At 38.6% G+C, this 13332-nt stretch overlaps 1 protein-coding gene across 1 annotated transcript; it reads left to right on the top strand.

Moving 5' to 3' along the window:
* The first annotated feature begins 23 nt into the window (after window positions 1-23).
* On the top strand, window positions 24-13301 carry LOC149691829 (cyclic nucleotide-gated channel-like). The gene is made up of 26 exons (XM_089869431.1): window positions 24-65; window positions 719-946; window positions 1686-1726; window positions 2475-2760; window positions 2832-2894; window positions 3473-3550; window positions 3622-3726; window positions 3856-3961; window positions 4375-4407; window positions 4590-4650; window positions 5265-5364; window positions 6899-6963; window positions 7813-7891; window positions 8008-8126; window positions 8200-8292; window positions 9088-9184; window positions 9260-9368; window positions 9470-9507; window positions 9643-9704; window positions 9947-9994; window positions 10878-10947; window positions 11348-11403; window positions 11636-11781; window positions 11897-11955; window positions 12332-12367; window positions 12562-13301. The coding sequence occupies exons 1-26, from the start codon at window positions 24-26 to the stop codon at window positions 13093-13095; spliced, it is 2754 nt and encodes a 917-aa protein (XP_089725557.1). The 3' UTR covers window positions 13096-13301.
* Window positions 13302-13332: the final 31 nt, after the last annotated feature.

The raw sequence follows: 13332 nt of genomic DNA, 5'->3' as shown, positions 1-13332 counted from the left end.
CAAACGTTACTTCTTGGTACTATATGAGCCTATTCACGCCTGTTCCCTGTGCTACGACCGTGAAGGTGATCATACATACGCAGAGGGGGTCAACAATATTCTGAGAGGGGAAGGGGGAGGGTTTCTCGTATTACACCTCACGAGCAAGCTTCAATGAAGAATACTTTTTGTTTTTATCTATGTACTTTTGACTTTACCTAGTTCTGCAGTGCTCCAAGTGTAGATAACGCAAGTTCGTAAGAGATGTTCTATAAGTTTGTCACTCACTGGTTACTGTTAGCTTGTCATGAATTGACGTAGGTCATAGATTCGAGGTAAAGCGACGCCTGGTTTTAGGGCTGTCAGAGGCTTAGTAATGCAGACTAAATAGGACGAGATGGAAGTCCTGCAAAACTAACTAACCGAGTGTAGTACTTCAATTCTCGCTTATCGTTCTCCTAGAATTAGCTCGAGTTGTAAGTCTCTCAGTAGCATTACGAAGTATAACTAGTGCCATACATAACTTATAAACTTATGATAATAATAATAATTGAACAGGAAACTGCAGGAAATTATTATTCTAATTCATTAAATTATCAGTGCGCTAAAAACTCCTTTGGTTATTTACTCCGAGTATACTTGAGGTTCTGGAGCTCTTTTCCCCCATGCCGCTTGGCGACTATGAGAAATTATCCGGGTCCTCCTAGCGGTGGTTGCGTTATTTTTGGAACTTTTATAGAAGCGCGTGGAGGGAGGCTCTGGTAAAAAAAGAGATATTCATTTCTTGGTTTTGGTCACCCCCCTAACGTTAGGCGACCACCACCTTCGCAACTCGGACCAGGAACTCGACGTGTCATCGGTGCCAGGGTCATCCGTGGACTTTCAAGACGACTTCCGATCCGACGACGGAAGTCGAGATCAAAATCATTATGATGCAGGCCAGGAAACGATGGAGCCGAGCGTACAGGTAAAACCCGCGCGCTGAATGTCTTTACCTTTTCTTTCTACGGTTAAAACATTAATTATTTACGCGCCTTATTTCGTCCTCTGTGTTTTAACGCCATCGGGAAGAAATGCATGGTGGGAGAAAACAGGGAAAAATATGTTTTTTTTTGCGGGAACTTTTGGTGGGAAAGTAATATATATCTAGTTTTAGGTATATGTACATTACCATTCCGTGTACAGGGTGTTTCTGAAAAATTCTGTTAGAAATTAAGGGGATGTTCTTTTGGAAAATGTAGCTTCTATCTTTATTTTGCTACAAGGGAAACCGTTTTCGAGTTAAGATTTGAGGAGTATGACCCCTAAATTAATTAAATTAGAAATTATTGCGTATTCAGTTTCTTAATTAAATTACATTTTCAACTATAAATTGTACAAAAACAACCCTCCCCATTAATTTCTGATAAAACTGCCTAAAAAAATCCCACAGACTGCGATAAGTTTAAGTACCTCGCCACGTCCTCGAGGGAAAGCAGGCAATCAGGGGCAAACGTCCCATGTATTTTCTAACAACCCCTGTAGAAATGTTTTTCACGCTATACACTAAATTTTAACGGGGAAACTACGCTATAGGAGTAAATCGAGTTTTGATGTTAGAGTTAAAATAGCTATTGAAAATTTTTAAGTAGTACATTTACGGAATTTATTTCTTTGGAATGCGTCTAGTTTAAAAATTTGCATATATTATTTATTTACGAATGTAGACACGTTGTTTATCCCCAACTGTGGAGGCAGCTAACAAAAAGTAAGTCGAACCTTTAATCACGTTAAATTACAAGATATAGTATGTTTTATAGTCCGTTTTTCGAGCATTTCATAATATAGCTTTAAGCCAATGTTATTCATAAACGTATATTCAGTTTTCAATATGAAAATCAATAATATATTCACGTTGAATTTCTCGGAAATATTATTTTATAAAACGCGCGTAAGGGGTTTCATTTTTCTTTCAATACTTTATCATATTTCTCCATATTTTTTCCACCGAATTTTATTTTGTTATATAACCAAGAAGTAATATCTAGTTTATTAGGGAGAAGGTAGAAGATGCCTAAGTATTTGCGCGCCATAGTACCAGTCCCCCTTTCAAAATACAAGGGGGGTGTAAAAGGAGGCCGGGCTATTTCTCTGCCTCTCCTCAGTCGGAAAATACAAGTAATTTTCCTCATTCGCGTGGCGCGGACTTGAGTTTTCAAGAACCAGTGAGATGCTGTTTGTAATTTAGAGGCGGGGATTAACTCCGGACCTACTATACGTTTGGACTGGAGATTTGGCGAATTTATACCTTCTCCCTAATAAACTAGACATCACTTCTTGATATAACCTAATTTTATCTATTTTTTCTGGCAACACTCGATAAGTTTTTGAATGAAATGTTTTTCTTTTTTTTTAAAGTTATTTTGTGTACGTTTTTATATTATTATTATTTTTTTGTTTTTGATCACGTGATTGCATTGGGGGCTCTTTTGATTGGCACGTTATTATCGTATTAGAAGCACGGAGTCCGTTTGTAACGGTAACCCACCTGTCCAGTCGTCCTCTTTCTCTTTGATCGCGACTGACCGCGGTAATTGTACCGGACCGTCCGACATCATTCTCGACCATTCCATACCCTCCCCCTCTTCCTCCTCCTTACCCCTCGCTCAAGGGTCGTCCTCTGTCTTGACCGGGTCCAGTGGCTTCTCACCACCCCCTGGTCATCGGGAAACTGTATCTGCCGGAACTAGTCCCACGCGATTGCGGTCCAGGTTGTTACCCCAACCATCAATTCAGACCAAAGTAAGGAGAGCCCTACGAATTTGCTTGCTGTTGTTTGCCGCCAAGTTACTTAAAGTTAAGTAATTACTTAGGATGAAGAGGAGTTATCCAGATTTTCGCTTCATCCCGATGGCAACGCCATTTTTTACTGGACGGTTCGTTACCTACAGAATTACTTTTTAAAAGACTTACAGACATAAACAGAATGGTCGGACGGAATTTCAGTGGGATGGTTTTATGGCGAGGGGCTAATCACTGTCAAATTCCCTGTACACCGATTACGGATTACATGTAATAATTTTGGCACTGTCAAGGGCAGGGATTTTAAATATTACGCGTAATCAGTTTAGGATAGTCAAAGGTACAGCCGTGTACATCAATTACTTTGAGTGGACAGCCCCTCGTTCAATTGGAAAATAAATTTAATCTCCATTTTGCCAAAATTAGTCAATCTAAAGAAGTTAAGATTATTAGATTGTTTTAAGGATGACCCCTTAATTAAATTAGAAATCATTGTCTTAATCAGTTTCTTAATTAAATTTAAGGGGTAATCCTTAAAACACTCCAATCATACCTTGTTTAGGGTGTCCCATAGGCCAAAATGTCGTAGAAGTTTCGACTCAAAATGGATTTACCATGGAACATACTGACCACTATACTTCAGCCCTATAATTACCCTCCATTTTTGCAATTAGCTGTAATTAAAAACAAATTATTAAAATATACTTAATAGGGATTAGTAGCTTTGGCTACTGTCTTTAATATGTGGACTGTTCTACTAAGAATAGCTTTCCCGGAAGTTGTGGAAGAGGCAAGTAATTGAGATCGAAAGAATAAACAAGATTAATCATTGATTAGTAAGTAAATCAATTAAATTTGCAGGAGGAAGTCGATCTTCTGTACGTTTGCGATTGTTTTTCGGACCTTATCTATCTGGCCGACATCAGCGTGCAAATGCGAACGGCTTTCATGCAGGACGGAATCCCGGTAAGTGGTTCAATATTTTTGTTCATCTCACTTTGAATTTACAGTGTATAAATCATCACCGGACAGTATCTCTTTCAAATATAAGCTTACGGATTTATTTCTCAAGTTTCTCTCTCAAATTTCACTCAGGTTTACGATTCGGAACGCATACGTCAAAACTACGTCAGACAGCAGGTTTTCATTAGAGACGTTCTCTCCATATTTCCCACGGAAACCTTTTCCCAAATTTTGCCTTGTAAGTTTTCTATCTTTAGTTTCCATTTCAATCGATGAAGGTGCTATGGCAAAAGTTCATAGATCAAAACAAAAGTATACTTCGTTTACAGTTCCCATCCTTTAGTTGTAGATCCTCCTCTCAACCCCCTATACGAACCAACCAACGAATCAGAGAAGAGCTTTTTAGAGGTTGAAGGTTTACTGCATGGTATGGTGGCGATCCAAACGTTAATTCTTGGCCCTATAAGAGCCTATATGCGCGTGTTCCCTGTGCTACTGTTGTGGGGGTCGACACTATTCTGAGAGATAAAGGGGGTTTCTCATATTACACATCGCGAGGAAGCTTCAACGGAGTATACTTTTCGCGTTTTATCTACGAACTTTTGGTAGTAGCTTCGCTCCAATTACTGTTTTTATTTCTTTTTTTTTCAGATTTTACTTCATACACGTTACCAGATCGTGCCGGTGAGCTATGTTCATGCAGTTTTAGGCCCTACATTTTCTCCCTTTCATCAAGAACTCATTATCCTGATGTTTTTCTGTTTTTCTCTCGAATCGTAATCCCTTTTCATCCGCAATTCCCACGTGATCTCTGCCTCTAATAATCCCTACTTATCCCCGCAACACGACGACGATGATGAAAATAGCTCGTTTGAATCGTTTACTAAAGCTTCATTCCGTCTACAAGTTTTACGATTTGGCTGATAGGTAAGTCGCTATTTTGTATCTTTAGATTATTATCACTTCAATCATAAGTTCATAAGATATGTTCCTTCATAAGTTTGTCACTGGTTACAAACGGGAGCTTGTCATGAAGTGAGTGAGGTAGGTCATAGATTCGAGGTAAAGCGACGCCTGGTTTTGGCGCTGTCAAATTAGGGCTTAGTATAGACTAAATAGGTAGGAAGATGGAAGTCCTGCAAAAACTAACTAACCGAGTGTAGTACTTCAATTCTCGCTTGTCGTTCTGCTAGAACTAGCTCGAGCTCTAAGTCTCTCAGTAGCATTACGAAGTATAGGTAGTGTCATACTTATGGTAGGAACATATCAGTTATAAACTTATGCTAGAATCTAGTAGCGTAATCGATACGTTTCCGGTAAGGCTTTAGATTAGGCCTAACGCCAGATAAATAAGAATGTAAGAAAAAATAAAATCTAGGGTACAACGCTGGTCCTAAATGACTTTTTTTGTAGGGGTGTCGTTTCACCGTCCCTTTTACTGGGGCATTTGGTCGGAACTTATCTTCCAACATCCATCCTTTCCTTTAAATCTTTATCTCTTATTTTTATCTCTCTCCCCCCAATCCTTTCTCTTTCTAAAGCCGAACGAGTAATCCCAATGGAATCCGAGCGTTTCGGTTGACGCTCTCCTTGGCGACGGTCATCCACTGGATCGGTTGTTTGTATTACGTCGTCTCCGAGGTACGTATATAATGTACATGTTCTTGCCAATATACAATCTTCATCTTTTCTCTCTCTCTTTCTCTCTCTCAACCCGCGCAATTTTGGGGCTTTTAACTAGGCTCTCCCCTCCCCCCCCCAATCTTTACACCTCTCAAAACACCGAGTATTTAGTATTTATTATGAAACGTAACTTTCTCTCGTGAATATTCGTTTGAAACTACAAAAAGACTACAGCGCAGGCGCCAAATAGCGAGATAGAAGGCAAAGTTTTACCAGAGATAGATTTAATTTTAGAAGTGGGAATGGAGAACAGAGACGGAGGGGTATGAAAGAGGAGGCGGGTCATAGCGACAGAGGTAAAAAGGAATTACGTATTTTTCACCGTCCGCGTCAGCAACGTCATCAAAACGTAGTTTAAGTGAGCCAATAAGATAATTTAAATTTTCGTTACGTGTTGGAGGGAGGGACTCTATACTGGGCCATACTAACCGCGTTCTCCATTCATACTTCTAAATTTAAATCTATCCCTGGTTTTACAAAGTTTCTTTGAACAACTCCTTTTCCTCAATCACGTGCCTATGACGTATTTTACGGTCCCACCTTGCCAATGCCTTCTTTATATACATACCCTTTAAGCAACTGTTGAATTTACCACATTATTAAATGTTCTTGCTTAAAACATTATATAATGTATCGAATTTTCTTAATGAATATTAATTTGAAGTTTCTTCATTTACAATAATTCTTGAGATAATGAAATACACTCGCGTTGTATAGTGTATAGTGTGTAGGTGGGTGGTAGAGAGGGATTAAGAGAAGGGGGTAAATTCTATTGAAATTTTCGTTCCTCGCTAATGGAATATGCTAAATCGGGACCTCGATCCTTTTACCAACCAAGTTTACTTTGTATACACAAGGAAGATTCCCGGGCAAAAATTCCTTTTCAGGATTTTTGTACAGTAACAATTTTCCTAGCTAGTAAATTTAAAGTCAATATTTCCTTATTTCCTTTTTTTCCTTCAATTTCCACCTTCCTTCCTTCCTTCCTTCCTCCGTTCATTTGTTGTTTCCTATGAAATTTCTTTTTGCCCTCAAGCATAAGTTCATAAGATATGTTCCTCTGATAAGTTTGTCACTGGTTACAAACTGGAGCTTGTCATGAAGTGATTGAGGTAGGTCATAGTTTCGAGGTAAAGCGAGGGAGGCCTGGTTCTGGTTTTGGCGCTGTCAAAGGCTTAGTAATGCAGACTAAATAGGACCTTGATGGAAGTCCTGCAAAACTAATTAACCACCGAGTGTAGTACTTCAATTCTCGCTTGTCGTTCTCACTCTAGAACTAGCTCGAGCTGTAAGTCTCTCAGTAGCAGTGTACGAAGTATAGGTAGTGTCATACTTATCAAGGAACATATCACTTATAAACTTATGCCACGAGTTATATATATATAAAAATATCGCTTTCTTCTCAAAAATTTACATTATCGAATGTAGAGGTATAAATATAAATATTTAAATAGAGCGTACGAATTTTTCTTTCGCGTGTACGTTACTGTAGTACGAAGGCTTAGGAATTAATCAATGGGTTTACACCAATAGCACGGATAAACAGCATTTCGTTCGGTAAGTTTAATTATTTATCATAAGTATTTTTTTTTGTTTCGAAATAAAAAATAGTAAAAATTTAAAATTAAACCATTCGCGACAATGGAGCAGAGATTTTGGGGATATTTCTCTTCTATATGCTTGCTTTTGATTATGTATTATATTTAACTTCTTCAAATTCTTTCATGATAAACGTAGGCCTACAGTGTTAATTAGATAAATTAATGATTAGCACAAATCGATATCTGTATAGGTGAACGATATGGCACTTTAACCTATACCATATTGGTTCGAGGTTAATGTGTCGATTTTTACCGATTAATCGGTAAAATAATCGATCGATGTTGGTTATACCAGGGATGGATTTAATTTTAGAAGTAGGAATGGAGAACAGAGTAAGGTGTGCGCGCGTCAAAGTCCCATAGCGACAGAGGTAAAAAGGAATTACGTATTTTTCGCCGTTTCCGTCAGCAACGTCATCAAAACGTAGTTTAAGTTAGCCAATAAGATCATTTAAACTTTTCGTTACGTATTGGAGGGAGGGGCTCTAAACTGGGCTATGAGTCGGACTGAAGTAAATACTAACCGTACATCTCCATTCCAACTTCTAAAATTAAATCTATCCCTGGTTTAATTGCAGGGTTAAATATTTGGTCGATATTGGTTTAATTGGGTGAAATAATCGGTTATCTTGCCTAGTTTAAATAATAGGTTAATATATTAATCGGCCAAGATGTTTAATTTTTAGTGACATTATCATCAATATACTTACTTCTGTTTATGAACTTCAATTTAACTTTCCCTCGATTTCCCCGAGGTTAAACATACAAAGATAATTAAAATAAATATTTAATATTTTAATTTTAGCAAATACGTAGTTTGTTTATATTGGTCGGCTATGACTTTAACAACAATCGGAGACTGTAATCCTCCGGAAACTGATCTGGTTGGTATCGTACCGTTGTTTAATTAAATTAATTATTTAACAATTTATTATACCGGGTTTTAAACCTTTAGAATTTAGGGCCAGCGCTATTAAGTTCCCTTTATTTACCTTTATAGGAGTATGTTTTCACTGGATTAACATTCTTAATCGGTGTATTTGTCTTCGCTACTGTTGTGGGGAATGTTGGCGATGTTATCGCTAATATGAACGCGACCCGTCAGGAATTTCAATCCAAGTATAGCTCCCACCTTTCCCGCCGCCTTAATTAAATTAATTACTAAAACCAAACGCTAATGGGCACTTTGCAGAATGGATCAAATCAAACTTTACTTAACGCACAGAAAAGTGCCAGCCTCTCTACAAATCAAAGTCAAAAAGTGGGCCGAATATTCCTGGTCCAGGTAACCACGGATAAATTATTAAACCTATATAGACCTTTCCATTAATTCCTGAAGAGAAGCGCAAACACCGCAGGGGCGAGGTTGATCGCCTTCTCGAGTTATCTCCCTCTCGCGCCAAGAAGCACGTGCTAGAGGCAGGCAACGTGAGTCGGCTAGAGCCTCTCTACCACGTGTAGTGAAATCGGGGTAGACTCCTCCGTCTCTCACGCCCCTGTGTGTGTTGGAACACTTCTCTGTAAGTAATTTATGGAATGGTCTTTTTGAAACTCGAAGGGATAAAAATGGAGATTATAGTAACTAGGATAAGAATGGGTACTTTAAGCTAATTAATAGACTTCAGTTTAGGTTTAGGCTCAAATTTTGGCATAATATCGAGGGGCTAATCACTATGCACCGATTTCGGGTTATGTGTTATAATTTAGTGACTGATCCTATGTGTTAGACATCTTTTGTTTGCCATTAATTTGAGTTAAATGTGTTTGAGTTAATCCAGGAATTCATAAAGGTATTAGGAATCTTTTTTGCCTCCATATGTCCCATGTTAATTTCTACGCAGCTTGACACCTGAGGGTTTTCTGTGATTTCATTGGTTGATAGCAACGCCAGTTTGGGCAGTGCGCGAGCTAGGTTCCACTTGCAGCGAGATAAATTATTCGCGAGGTAAAATTCGACATGCATAATGATTAATATATAGCTCTTCCCATAAAATCCGCCTAGATACGTTGAGTGAAAATGAATGTAGCGCAATGATTCCTAGTAGCTGTATGCATTCCTGATTAATCTAACTAATTATAGAACCCAGGCTACGGACGAATATAGGCTTTTACATATGCTACCCGAACGATTACGAGCCGAAATAGCGGTCCACGTTCATTTAGATACCTTGTGCAAAGTAAAAATATACATATATTATATTTCTTTTCTTATTTAAACTATATGATGATAGCTTAAATTGTTATTTGTTAAGGTAAAAATATTTCAACATTGCGAGCAAGAGTTTCTATGCGAACTCGTTTTAAAATTGCGATCCCAAATTTATTCTCCTGGAGATTTTATCTGTCGAGCTGGAGAAACGGGTACGAGAGTTTTCCACCTTCTCCTTGTTTATCTCCATCTTCTTTCTCTATTTGCCATTCAGTCGCATCCCTTTCCTCTTTATCTTTTATCTCCAAAATAGGGCGAGAAATGTACATCATCAATCACGGTAAAGTCGAGGTGCGGTTACCATTTCCTTTTTTATCTTTATTTATCAGGGACTGATGTTCCTAGTTCGTTACTTTCTCTATTTTCATCTCTTTCCAAATGTCTATTTTGACCTACTTTTTATCTTTCTTTTTTTTCGGAAATAAGGTAGTTGTAGCCAATCCGGTCAGTGGAGACGAAGTAGTTGTTGCCAGGTTAACTGAGGGGAAGTAAGTAGGCCTATATAATCGGTATCAGGTTGAAACGTTACCAGGTGTAAAGGTATGAACCATTTTATCTCTTTCGTATGTGGCATGGTTTGCACGTTCTGACGATTCAACCTGATTCAGACATTATTTAGACAGACCTATGCTGGGTCATTATTTTTGATGAATTCAATGGATTAATAGAATATTCATAAGCCACGATGTTTTGCAGAACTTTAAGTTAATTTAATTATTATTTCTTTAAGCTATTTTGGTGAAATAAGCCTTTTGCGACTCGATGGAGTTCCAAATAAGTTAGTTTTTATCAGGGATAGATTTAATTTTAGAAGTATGAATGGAGAACGGTTAGTATTTGCTTCAGTCCGACTCATAGCCCACCCAGTATAGAGCCCACCCTTCAACACGTAACTAAAAGTTTAAATTATGTAATTGACTCACTTAAACTACGTTTTGATGACGTTGCTGACGGGGAAGGCGAAAAATACGTAATTGCTTTATACCTCTGTCGCTATGACCCGCCTCTTCTTTCATACCCCTCCGTCCCGGGGAAGGGGGTTCGAGACTTTAATGCGCACCCAGATTACTCTGTTCTCCATTCCTACTTCTCAAATTAAATCTATCTCTGTTTTATATTGTTAACCTTTAGTGTCTGATATACAGGGTGTTAAAAAAGGGAGAGTTATTATAGGACCGATGTTCAGTGGGATGGTTCTATAGTAATTTATTTAAGGGGTAATCCGTAATCTCAACTTGTTTTGGGTGTCTCTTGTGGCTAAATGCCAAAGACCACTTTCGACCCATAGATAGTGTGCAATTAGAAGTGATGCCAGTCATTTGTGACTCGTGCAATTCAAAATGCTATCTACAACAACAGACTGAAAAGCTTGTAGACTTTCTGTGTTCGATTCAGTAATTATCATTCAGTTCCAAAATTGTATACATAGGAGATGCTCTAATAACAAATTACTGTAGTGGCAACCCTTACTTAGCGCATGTGCTGTTAAAGTTAAAGTTAAGAAACGGTATAGAGGAAAGTTTCTTTGGCCCACCCCCTTTTACTGGACATTATCTATAGAACCAGTGTACTTCGGTTCGGTTTTACCACCCTTTTTGAAACACCCTGTAAAATAACCACTAAATTATCCTATCTCCTTTCTTGTGGTTGGAACTAAACAGGAGAACCGCGGATGTTCGATCCGTCGGCTACTCGGAATTGTTGTGTTTGTCTAGAAAGGATCTCATGGCGGTAAATAACCCGCTAATTTAATACCTTGTCGAGCTCCCACCATAAGTTTATAAGATATGTTCCATGATAAGTATGACACAACCTATACTTCGTAACGCTAGAGACTTACAGCTCGAGCTAGTTCTAGCAGAACGACAAGCGAGAATTGAAGTACTACACTCGGTTGGTTAATTTTGCAGGACTTCCATCTTCATACCTATTTAGTCTGCATTACTAAGCCTTTAACAGCGCCTGACTAGGTGTCGCTTTACCCTGAATCTATGACCTTCCTCATTCACTTCAGGACAAGCTCCAGTTTGTAACCAGTTTCCAAACTTATGGAGGAACATATCTTATGAACTTATGCTGCCTCTTAATTGATATTGATAAAGGATGCGATGCGTTGTTATGTTTATCGTAGGCGTTGGTCGAGTATCCTGAAGCTAAAAGCGTTCTGGAACAACAAGCTAGGGAAAGGTAAGTCAAAATTTCTACCTTAAATTTATGGTTCATTCTTTTATTATTGGTGAGATTTTGCGTTATTTTCGCTGCGAGGAATGCGGATTTTACCATCAAGTAGACCGCGATTTTTTTATTTTACGTTTTTTCGCTTTTAAAAATTAACGCTCGGAGCTATATTTCATCGTAGCTTTTTTCTTTTTTCTTTTGTTTTTTTAATTAATCCTCGGTTGTAATGTTTTGATCGCAGAATTAAGAATAATTTACAAGCGAAACGCACTTTTAGCGTGGACAATCTGATGGGAATGTCCTCTGAAATGCCTCAATCGGAGGTCAAAGGTGATACAAGTACCAGTTCTTTCTACATTCCCTCGTCTCACCACGAAACCGAAAAAGGTTGGTTGCCCAGAAACCATTTTATTTTTCCGCCTCGAAACTTAGCTCTAAGCCTAATTTTAATTTAGGTCGGTGTTTGGGCTATTGTTTTGGCTGGATTATTTTTATTTTGCAGGAAAAGATCTGGTTGAGATACGGGCCTTGATTGAAAATCTGCGGCAAGCCCAAATGGAGGTAGGTTATAGTCATAAGTTTATAAGATATGGTCCTTCCATAAGTTTGTCACTGGTTACAAACTGGAGCTTGTCATGAAGTGATTGAGGTAGGTCATATATTCGAGGTAAAGCGACGCCTGGTGAGGGGCTGTCAAAGGCTTAGTAATGCGGACTAAATAGGCGAAGGTGGAAGTCCTGCAAAACTAATTAACCAAGTGTAGGGCTTCAATTCTCGCTTGTCGTTCTGCTAGAACTAGCGCGAGCTGTAAATCTCTATCATTACGAAGTATAGGAAGTGTCATATTTATGGTAGGAACATATCTTATGGTTGTAGTTGTTGTTATACTTGGAAGTTTGGGGTGTGGTAGCTTTTTCTATTTTTATTTTGAATTTAGCTACCGTTTGAAAAAATCAACGATCTACAAATAAAAGTAAGACACGTGATATTAGATCTGAATAGAGCTATCTCAGTTGTGACGTCTGTGCCTAGGCTTAGCTTTGGCATTGAGCGGCCATGTTTGGTGCCGCTTTGTTTCAATGGTGACGTCACACTATGGCTTCCGAGATAGCTCTATTGGTTTCACGGCATTCTTACAGCGGAATATGTTTACGTATTTGTTTCAAGTGTCAGAGCTTAACTACGGAAGTGTTCTTAAAAGATGAAGAACTTAGAGACGCGAGAAGGAGAATCGCCGAGTTGGAAGGCAAGTTGAGGGAATTTCTTCCACCGGGGCGAGCCTTATCCTGGAACAGAGGTAAAGACACCGAGGAAGCGTCCTCGACGGACTTGGGTCTCGAAGACGAAGCCCCTAGAGAGACGGACGCCCTACCGGAAACGAGGGTAGAGGATCACGATGGTCTAACGGAAGCGGGTCTTCCCGTGCCAGATATAACCATCAACGACACTCAAGTTGAGGATTTATTTAACGCCAGTCGCTTCAGGCGTTTGCGTCAGTCTTTCTATCGGGGAAGTCAAACCGGAAGGTTTTTCTCTTTGGACGAATCCTTGATCGCCGAAGACATTTTCTTGAGTGCCCCTCGACATCAATCCAGGAGAGGATCGGGAAGTAGTGTCGGGTCCGACGCCTCCGATAATATGTCCAGGAAAAGTAGTCTCAGAAGCGACATCACGGGTGACGAAGAAGACAGTGATTTTTAAGCCAATAAACATCGAGTATAAATTATGTTTATATCGATCAAAGTTTTTTGAAGTTATACGGAACAGAATGTATAAGAGTAAGTTGTTGACCCTAAATTCAGAAATATTTATTCTATATGAAGCCTATATAATTATTATACCAAAATGTTTGTATATCCGATCAAGAGTCTTTTAAATTATTGTTATATAATAAAGTGTAATTTCAATGTAAATTTCGTACAAAATCATGTAAAAATT

This window comes from Phalangium opilio, unplaced genomic scaffold (genome assembly GCF_054372755.1).
Source record: "Phalangium opilio isolate 3A_F unplaced genomic scaffold, DU_Popi_V2 ptg000025l_1, whole genome shotgun sequence".
In the NCBI taxonomy this organism is placed as follows: domain Eukaryota; kingdom Metazoa; phylum Arthropoda; class Arachnida; order Opiliones; family Phalangiidae; genus Phalangium; species Phalangium opilio.
The sequence above is the reverse complement of the archived record's forward strand: the minus strand, read 5'-3'. Positions and strand labels throughout refer to the sequence as shown.